This window comes from Rhinoderma darwinii, chromosome 1 (assembly GCF_050947455.1).
Source record: "Rhinoderma darwinii isolate aRhiDar2 chromosome 1, aRhiDar2.hap1, whole genome shotgun sequence".
NCBI classification, from domain to species: Eukaryota; Metazoa; Chordata; class Amphibia; order Anura; family Rhinodermatidae; genus Rhinoderma; species Rhinoderma darwinii.
The window spans coordinates 661,689,855-661,700,744 of record NC_134687.1 but is presented as its reverse complement, the minus strand read 5'-3'; the positions used below and the strand labels follow the sequence as shown (position 1 = coordinate 661,700,744).

The following is a 10,890-nucleotide window of genomic DNA, read 5'->3' as shown; positions in this document are numbered from 1 at the left end:
CTCACACCGCGCAATCATCGGAAATATAAAACCCCTCACACCGCGCAATCACTGGAAATATAAACCCCCCACACCGCGCAATCACCGGAAATATAAAACCCCTCACACCGCGCAATCATCGGAAATATAAACCCCCTCACACCGCGCAATCACCGGAAATATAAAACCCCTCACACCGCGCAATCATCGGAAATATAAACCCCCTCACACCGCGCAATCACCGGAAATATAAACCCCCCCCCACACCGCGCAATCACCGGAAATATTACCCCCCCCACACCGCGCAATCACCGGAAATATAAACCCCTCACACCGCGCAATCACCGGAAATATAAAACCCCTCACACCGCGCAATCACCGGAAATATAAAACCCCTCACACCGCGCAATCACTGGAAATATAAACCCCCCACACCGCGCAATCACCGGAAATATAACCCCCCCCCCCCCACACCGCGCAATCACCGGAAATATTACCCCCCCCACACCGCGCAATCACTGGAAATATAAACCCCCTCACACCGCGCAATCACCGGAAATATAAAACCCCTCACACAGAGCAATCACCGGAAATACAAACCCCCTCCACACTGCGCAATCACCAGAAATATAAAACCCCTCACACCGTGCAATCACCGGAAATATAAAACCCCCCACACCGCGCAATCACCGGAAATATAAACCCCCTCACACCGCGCAATCACCGGAAATACAAACCCCCTCACACCGCGCAATCATCGGAAATATAAAACCCCCTCACACCGCGCAATCACAGCAGAGGTGAGAATGGGTAGGAGGGTGTAATAGTGTTAGATGGAAAGCCACAGAGGAGGATATTGGAGTAGTCTAGACGGTAGATGATGAGGGCATATGTACTACCATTTATGTCTGCTCAAGGGTGAGGAAAGACTGACTTCTAGAGGGTTTATGAGGTGGAGGCATCAAGAAGTGGGAAGCGCTTGGCTGCGCCATTTTAAATTAAGGTTTATCCAAATGCAGCGGAAGTGTGAGACGGAGAAAAGTGTGGAGCCATTACCTGTGATTGATAGTTCTGGTAAGGGGGGTGAGTGAAATTGGGTAAATATGATTCAGTTTGCTCCATGTTAATCTTTAGGTAGCGGGAGGTGAAGGAGGAGATAAATGTTATACACTCTAGATAGCAGGTAGGGAACATCAAGACCAGAGCGGTAAATTTGACCAAAAGTTTAGATGGAGAAGACTAAGGGTCATAGGACACTAACAGACAGAGGGTGGGACGACGAGGTGGTGTGCTAGTGTGAGATATTAATGTTTATTTGGTAAGGTATGAGGAGATCCAGGAGAGGGCCAAGTCTATGATGTCAAGGGACTAGAGAATTTGTATCAGGAGGGTGTGGTCTACTGTGTCGTAGGTAGTGGACAGGTCTAGAAGGAGGAGCGCAGAGTAATGTAGAAGCAGAGGACAGGTCTAGAAGGAGGAGCACAGACTAATATAGAAGCAGAGGATAGGTCTAGAAAGAGGAGCACAAAGTAATGTAGAAGGCGTAGGACAGGTCTATAAAGAAGAGCACAGAGTAATGTAGAAGCAGAGGACAGGTCTAGAAGGAGGAGGACAGAGTAATGTAGAAGGCGTAGGACAGGTCTAGAAGGAGGAGCGCAGAGTAATGTAGAAGCAGAGGACAGGTCTAGAAGGAGGAGCACAGAGTAATGTAGAAGGCGTAGGACAGGTCTAGAAGGAGGAGCACAGACTAATATAGAAGCAGAGGATAGGTCTAGAAAGAGGAGCACAAAGTAATGTAGAAGGCGTAGGACAGGTCTATAAAGAAGAGCACAGAGTAATGTAGAAGCAGAGGACAGGTCTAGAAGGAGGAGGACAGAGTAATGTAGAAGGCGTAGGACAGGTCTAGAAGGAGGAGCACAGAGTAATGTAGAAGCAGAGGATAGGTCTAGTAGGAGCACAGAGTAATGTAGAAGCAGAGGACAGGTCTAGAAGGAGCAGCACAGAATAAGATAGAAGCAGAGGACAGGTCTAGAAGGAGGAGCACAGAGTAATGTAGAAGCAGAGGACAGGTCTTGAAGGAGGAGCACAGAGTAATGTAGAAGCAGAGGACAGGTCTTGAAGGAGGATCACAGAGTAATGTAGAAGCAGAGGACAGGTCTAGAAGGAGGAGCACAGACTAATATTGAAGCAGAGGACAGGTCTAGAAAGAGGAGCACAAAGTAATGTAGAAGGCGTAGGACAGGTCTAGAAGGAGGAGCGCAGAGTAATGTAGAAGCAGAGGACAGGTCTAGAAGGAGGAGCACAGAGTAATGTAGAAGGCGTAGGACAGGTCTAGAAGGAGGAGCACAGACTAATATAGAAGCAGAGGATAGGTCTAGAAAGAGGAGCACAAAGTAATGTAGAAGGCGTAGGACAGGTCTATAAAGAAGAGCACAGAGTAATGTAGAAGCAGAGGACAGGTCTAGAAGGAGGAGGACAGAGTAATGTAGAAGGCGTAGGACAGGTCTAGAAGGAGGAGCACAGAGTAATGTAGAAGCAGAGGATAGGTCTAGTAGGAGCACAGAGTAATGTAGAAGCAGAGGACAGGTCTAGAAGGAGCAGCACAGAATAAGATAGAAGCAGAGGACAGGTCTAGAAGGAGGACACAGAGTAATGTAGAAGCAGAGGACAGGTCTTGAAGGAGGATCACAGAGTAATGTAGAAGCAGAGGACAGGTCTAGAAGGAGGAGCACAGACTAATATTGAAGCAGAGGACAGGTCTAGAAAGAGGAGAACAGAGTAATGTAGAAGGTGGAGGACCGGTCTAGAAGGCGGAGGACAGAGTAATGTAGAAGCAGAGGACAGGTCTAGAAGGAGTAGCACAGAGTAATGTAGAAGCAGAGGACAGGTCTAGAAGTAGGAGCACAGAGTAATGTAGAAGGTGGAGGACCGGTCTAGAAGGAGGAGCACAGAGTAATGTAGAAGCAGAGGACAGGTCTAGAAGGAGGAGCACAGGGTAATGTAGAAGCAGAGGACAGGTCTGGAAGGAGAACAGAGTAATGTAGAAGCAGAGGGCAGGTCTAGAAGGAGGAACACAGAGTAATGTAGAAGCAGAGGACAGGTCTTGAAGGAGGAGCACAGAGTAATGTAGAAGCAGAGAACAGGTCTAGAAGGAGGAGCACAGAGTAATGTAGAAGCAGAGGACAGCAGCTTGCGTTTTTTTGGCCAAAACAACAACTAATACCCCATGTTTTTTCATGGTTACTTACATTGTACATACTTTTTTTCAGGACGCGCCCGGGTCTTATGAGGCTGGGATAGCCTGGTGTGCGGATGTTTGGCACTGCATGCAGGGCAGCCCGCTCTCTTACAGTATGGGCGCTATAAATAGGCTGCTATTCGGCGATATATGCTGTGCCTCACTATCCAAACGCTGTGCCTCACTATCCAAACACTATGCCTCCATGTTTTACACTCTACACACTTTTTTTTTTGTTTCACTCACAGCCCTGATTTCTACACACTACACTTAGTCATGTCCCCTATACCTCACATGTGCACTATACACAGTACTTTATTATTTATTTATTATTATTACACATTTGCTTCCATGCCCAACACACCACTCCCCTCAAGGTTAGTGGGAGTGGCTATCATTATTTAAACACACCTGGGCACTTCCCATCAACAGCATTCTCTGACCTGGTTGCGTCCTGTTTGGAACGGGTATTTTACCCACCACCTAATCTGTGAGTATGGCCTTTTCTGTGGTTTTAATTACATTCTATGTCCCATTTTTTTTGTATATCTTAGAAGCAGAGGACAGGTCTAGAAAGAGGAGGACAGAGTAATGTAGAAGGCGGAGGACAGGTCTAGAAGGAGGAGCACAGAGTAATGTAGAAGCAGAGGACAGGTCTAGAAGGAGGAGCACAGAGTAATGTAGAAGCAGAGGACAGGTCTAGAAGGAGGAGAACAGAGTAATGTAGAAGGTGGAGGACCGGTCTAGAAGGCGGAGGACAGAGTAATGTAGAAGCAGAGGACAGGTCTAGAAGGAGGAGCACAGGGTAATGTAGAAGCAGAGGACAGGTCTAGAAGGAGGAGGACAGAGTAATGTAGAAGGCGGAGGACAGGTCTAGAAGGAGGACAGAGTAATGTAGAAGGCGGAGGACAGGTCTAGAAGGAGGAGCACAGAGTAATGTAGAAGCAGAGGACAGGTCTAGAAGGAGGAGCACAGAGTAATGTAGAAGCAGAGGACAGGTCTAGAAGGAGGAGAACAGAGTAATGTAGAAGGTGGAGGACCGGTCTAGAAGGCGGAGGACAGAGTAATGTAGAAGCAGAGGACAGGTCTAGAAGGAGTAGCACAGAGTAATGTCGAAGCAGAGGACAGGTCTAAAAGGAGGAGCACAGAGTAATGTAGAAGGTGGAGGACCGGTCTAGAAGGAGGAGCACAGAGTAATGTAGAAGAGAGGACAGGTCCAGAAGTAGCAGGACAGAGTAATGTAGAAGCAGAGGACACGTCTAGAAGGAGGAGCACAGACTAATGTAGAAGCAGGGGACAGGTCTAGAAGGAGGAGCACAGAGTAATGTAGAAGGCGTAGGACAGGTCTAGAAAGAGGAGCACAGAGTAATGTAGAAGCAGAGGACAGGTCTAGAAGGAGGAGCACAGAGTAATGTAGAAGGCGTAGGACAGGTCTAGAAAGAGGAGCACAGAGTAATGTAGAAGCAGAGGACAGGTCTAGAAGGAGGAGCACAGAGTAATGTAGAAGCAGAGGACAGGTCTAGAAGGAGGATCACAGAGTAATGTAGAAGCAGAGGACAGGTCTAGAAGGAGGAGCACAGAGTAATGTAGAAGACAGAGGACAGATCTAGAAGGAGGAGCACAGAGTAATGTATAAGGCGGAGGACAAGTCACACTTTACAGAAGTCTGTGTGTAGGATGTGACTGCTAATTGATAAGATAATGCAGAGATCCTGCACACACAGCACAATACATGCTGCTTCCTCACACTTCACTGCGGGGACCTTCCGTACGTACACACTGGACAGCTGGGACCTTCCGTACATAAACACTGGACGGCCGCGACCTTCCATTCGAACACACTGGGCGGCCGGTTTCCATGAACCGTGATTAGTTTCTGTCATTCAGATGTGAACAATCTACAAGGAATTGGGGAATACTGTAATAAATAAGAATTTTAGATGTCTCTGAAGATCCCGGATGCCTGGGGTAACTTCTAATATCTGTAAAAACTTATATTAGGGGATGTATTAATTCATAAAGGACATCTGTCACATTGACCACCAGTCTGATCTGTTGGCAGCAAATTACATAGCAGGGGGAGCTGAGCAGATTGTGTCTCTCCATTCACTACTATAGGAGTTACAGGAACCACCTAACAAGTCACCCAGAGGTGGAGCCGCATCTATGAGACATTTCTGGCATATCCTGGGGAGAAATGTCCGTGTTGGGAATACCCCTTTATTCCATGTGGTGACGGCTCTGAGATGTTTCTCTCAATGATGAATAAGTGAGGTTCTGTATGTCACACATGATGTTGTCCCCTGTATGATTTCCATCTTCTCCTTTCTCCATAAAGACGTCTGCAGTACTAGATCCTCCAGTTCCTCCAGTTTTCTCATCTTCTCCTCAACAACGCTCCTTCTCCTGAGTGACCCACCAAGGATGGACAAGGACAGGAATGAGATGAGCAGAAGAATATTAGACTTCACCTTGGAGATCATCTACCTGTTGAGCGGAGAGGTAAACTTTTCTACATTATAGAACAAGTCCCACATAGGGAAGGGACAATACATAATAGGAAGTAATAGGAAGAATCCAGTGTCCTGTATAACAGCGTCCAGACCTTCCAAGTGACATCAAGAAGCCACCAGGAGAAAAGCTGAAGATCAGCCACCAGTATGGTCAGTTATGTGTCATGTCACCAATGCAGCAATAGTAATGTTGTAGAGCAATGAGATTGACAAGGAACCAGGAGGATCAGGATGACCTCTATATAGAAACATAGAAGATGACGGCAGGAGGAGAACACATGGTCCATCTAGTCCCCCCAATATTATTTCCTTTTTAGTTTTGGCCTCGTTCTATTTTCTCAATGTCTTTTTGTAGGTGAGGTCTCCAGTATTACAGATGTGGGGTCACTAGAGCTCTATACAGCGGGGTCACAATCTCCCTCTCTACTGAGGGGGGAATACTGTGTTCAGTTCTCTAAGTGTCTCTCTCCATACACAGGAGTACACAATAGTGAAGAAGACATCGGGTGACTGTACGACTCCCATCATCCATGAGTCAGGAGGATGGAGCAGTAGTCAGAGCCCCATCACAGAGCCTCCCTCTCACTCCCGGATACATGAGAAGAAGATCTTAGAACTGATCTACAAGATGACTGAGCTGCTGACTGGAGAGGTGACACTGCTGGGAATGCTGGGAAATTCTACAGTAACAGCACTGGAGGTGTCTGGGTGATGACTGTGTCATTGTGTGTGTCAGGTTCCTATAAGGTGTCAGGATGTCACTGTCTATTTCTCCATGGAGGAGTGGGAGTATCTAGAAGGACACAAGGATCTGTACGAGGAGGTCATGATGGAGGAGTACCGGCCGCGCACATCACAAGGTGAGAAGAGACAGATATATATATATATTGGCCATTACTGGGGGCACAGGCTGGACTGGCGGCCATGTTGAAGTCTTAATATCGTCATGTGCAGTACATATACATGTGTGTACAATGACGTGTAATGTAGGAGCTCCACAATTTCTGCTCTTTTCACCTCACGTTAGATCCTTATGTTTCCTGTATATGTCCAATAAATCCAGAGCGCTCCGTTCTCCAGAGAGATTTTGTCTTTGCCACAAATGAAGCCCAGAGCAGTACACTGTACGAGCGCAGGAAAGCGAGGTGCACCGTCCTCGGCTTCATGTGTGTAATGTTCATGCTCTCATTCCCGCTGGACTCCTCTCAGTAACTTGTAATTTCTTTTACTTTTGCTGAAACGGAGGGTTTTGACGTGGGCAGGTTTGGAACACTAAACTCCATCTACATAACGACATGCTCAATGTTATGGCTCCAAACTTACTGACAGGTTCCCTTCTAAATGCTGCCAGGACTCCTAGAGAAAGCCTGTGAGTCCTGCATCCCCCGCCCACTCAGAATGATTGACAGGTTTTCCTTTGTGGTCCTGCTACTAAAATCTGAGGATGTGACAGACGTTTCTTGGGGGCCGATGCCGGAGCTCCAAACACACGTTCCTTGCTTTACCTCCTGTTCGTGCAGAACATGTAAGGAGCAATGATGGAAGGGTTAATATCAGCCCCCAACAGACATTGAGATCAGCTGCTGGAAATCTGTGATGTGGGGGCCATTACTTTACACATCTGGGCACATTTGTGGGGAGAAACAACACAATCATATTCTGTGACATGCCGCTCATCTGTAGATTGGAGGATGGGCAGTCGTACCAGGTGTATGTTACTGCCGGTCATCACTCTCCACCAGGGTGCTAAGCTGGTCATACACATTAGATGTATGTCGCCCGGACCTGCTGACTTTCTAATGTATATGGCGACCTCCCAACTCTCCCCGGAGGTCAGATGTCCGGAGAGAGAAGGATCAGGCTGTGGAATTTCAACATGCCGGATCATTTTGTTAGTAGATAAGTCACTATCAGAGGAGTTTGGCAGCGACTTTCCCCTATTGAAGACACATACACACCCGACCGAGCGTTCATGTACATGGAGGAGGGGAGGAACGATGGTTCACCTGACATCTAGAGTGTATGACCGGCTTTAGACTAGTAGTTCACAAATGAAGAACTTCTGCAGGTCTCCGATAATGGCTGCAAATCATTTAAGAAAAAATAGTGACCTCAAGACTCATATAAAGGGATTAGTAAAGGGTAGAGACTAAAAACTAACTTTAATAATCACCATTTAAGAAGGTTTATATAGACTCATAAAACAGACCGAAAACAAGAGAAGTTACCGATCGTTACAACCTTCCCATACATTCTGTGTTATATAGTTACTAAGGAGGGAAAAAGTCACAAGTGCACCAAGTCCGACCTATAATCCCACCGTGTCGATCCAGAGGAAGATAAAACCCCCATGAGGAGGATGATAATTGTCTCATTAGGGGAAAACTCCTCCCCCGACTCCAAACCTGGAAATCACAATAAATCCCTGGATCACCGTCCCATCTCCAGAATCTAGAACCCATAACTGGTAATATTAAAGAGAACCTCCGGTTATACTGACATTATATAGGAAACTATTATACTGCCGGAGTGTGCCGATAATCGTCCTTCTACATGACTTGTATTATCATCGGCACACTCCGGCAGTATAATAGTTTTCTATATAATGTCAGTATAACCGTGTAAACACTGCGGAACTTCTGACCGGGTTTTCTGTGTGGAGATTCCGCAGCATTTTCACAGGAGATGTTGACACATTATATTTTGAGAATCTGCACCGCCTTTCTTTTCTGCGTGTTTTTTCCGCAGCGTGTGGATGATATTTGTTGAAATCTCATCCTCATTGCTGCTACTGTAACACGCTGCAGATTTTCCCGCAATTAAATACTTTGTAGAAAATCTGCAGCTTATCCGCCCCGTGTGCACATATTTTGAGAAATTATAGATAGATTTGAGAAATTATCCTCTCTCTTAAATAGGCCGTGGGTTCCACTCCCGGAGGAGTCTCTGACATCACTCTCCCTGTCCATATATGGACAGAGACGTGAGGGGCTCCCTCTAGGAGCACAATTCTCAGCCAAAAATGACAGCAACGCTCTGGCAAGGGATTCCGCTCCTAGAGGGAGCTTTAGTGGCGCTATCTACAGGGGGCGGTGGCGCTGTTTACAGGGGTGTGTGGCACTTTCTACAGGGGGTTAAGGTGCTATCTGCAGGGGTTTGGCATCTAAGTTTGATGAAACTTGCACTTGTTGAGAGAGTCGGCGGACATGAAAGTGCAGCGCTGCACACATTAAATTCTGTCCCATTCTGCCTACGTTTATATATGTGACAACTGCCGGGGCATCAGGTTAATAATAATGTATCGACAATATTGCCTACAGACGTGTACACAGCCTTTAAGAGGCAAATAAGCAGGTGACACCCTGGCACTTTTTTTGGTTGTAGGGAACTCTCGATATAGAAGCGCCCTGTGTCCCGCCACTTTCATGTGTATCCACAGAACACAGATACAGTTAAATACTATGGCGAAGCAGGGAGCCGTCAGCGCCCCGCTATTCACTCTGGTATGTTACAGTCTACTTTAGGCCTGCGGCTTACAAAGTGCAGGAACATCGGCACAGGTAGTGAGGACCTCAACATTGTAATCTCAGCTCTGATCAGTAAACATAGAAGTGTAGAGAGAAGTGTGTGATATATAGACAGATATACAGTAGTCATGTATTCCGTCACTGTGTGTTTCCTACAGATGGATCCAGTAGGAGAAATCCACCAGAGAGAAGTCCCAGTCCTCTGTATTCCCAGGACTGTCCAGAGGAAAATCACAATGTCCCAGAGAATCATCAGGTAGATGAAGCTGAGCCCTATACCACATCTATATAGGGGGGTGTGGAGCTTTTTGGTCCTGCGATCATAGATGGGGTCATAGATTTTGGTGGTTTCTTATGTTGGTCTGTTAGATTCTTCGCACTCTCTGCTGTATTGTACTGAATTTTTACATATGTGACATCAGGGGGAAGATCTGACTAATAATAAAGCGGAGGATGAAGCAGAAGAAGAGCGGGTGAGGGGCGATCAACCGTGTAACCGTGAAGTGGAGGAGGAAATTCCAGGAGGTGTTACCACAGGTCAGTAATAATGATATTAGAAAGTGAATTGGGAGGTTTGTTAAGGTGGGGTTCCTCCTTCGTTCTACATTCCAGTAAGGGTATGTGCACACGACCACTTTTCAGGTGTTATGGAGGCGTTTTACGCCTCGAAATACGCCTGAAAAGACGGCTCCAATACGTCGGCAAACATCTGCGCATTGCTTGCAATGGGTCTTAGGATGTCCTGTGCAGACGAGCTGTCATTTTACGCGTCGCTGTCAAAAGACGGCGCATAAAATAACGGCCATCTCAAAGAAGTGCAGGACACTTCATGGGACGTAATTGGAGCCGATTTTCATTGACTCCAATGAAGAACCGCTCCAAATTACGTCCGAAAAAGATGCGGCAAAAAATGCAGGTACGAGAAATTACGTCTGAAATTCAGGACCTCTTTTCTCCTGAAAAAAGCTTAATTTCAGACGTAATTGCCGTTGTCGTGTGCACATACCCTTACACGTCAGACAATGTGTTATACATAGTGCAGGACTTGAGGGAGCTGTGACTGCACATAGAAGTTCTCTACAAGGTGACCTATGGATCCGGGATCTGAGAGAACTCAGTTTAACCTCTTAAACACCACATCAATGCTGATATGGGCTCGTGGGGTCACAGCACATTTTTTGTGTTGTCCATGTTACATAAAAGTCTACAGTGAAATATTATCCAACAAAATGCAAAGTCGTCCCATGGTATGTCTCCCTCTCCTTGTATGTGTAATACAACTGTCCCCCCTCCCCCTCCACTTGTCTCTATGGGTATAGTAACTAAGATCCCTTTCATAGTCTATGCAGAGGGTCCCCCGTTATGATGCCCATACAATGTATGACACACATGCCAGGAGCTCTGTAGATTGTATGAACAGCTGACTATGAAGAAGATGATAGTTACGATACCCATACAGACAAAGCGGGAGGATGGGGGAGGGGGAGAAGATTTATAAGCCAGGAGCTCTGTAGAAAGCATACGTGTATCAGAAATAATCTACAGATTACACCTCTGAGAAAGAAGCTGTTATAACATAGACCGAAAGAGAGGGAAGTCCAGATTGGAGAGGCTGCAGTACAGGAAACACAGG

General features: G+C 46.5%; 1 protein-coding gene across 1 annotated transcript in view; it reads left to right on the top strand.

The window, feature by feature from the left end:
- Positions 1–6,481: 6,481 nt before the first annotated feature.
- The window catches only part of LOC142664515 (uncharacterized), a 39,959-nt gene continuing 35,550 nt past the window's right edge, over positions 6,482–10,890 (top strand). Inside the window, exons 1-3 of the mRNA XM_075843642.1 lie at positions 6,482–6,590; positions 9,416–9,513; positions 9,680–9,794. Of these exons, the coding sequence (XP_075699757.1) occupies positions 6,506–6,590; positions 9,416–9,513; positions 9,680–9,794 (298 nt within the window). The 5' untranslated portion in view covers positions 6,482–6,505. The remainder of the gene's footprint in view (positions 6,591–9,415; positions 9,514–9,679; positions 9,795–10,890) is intronic.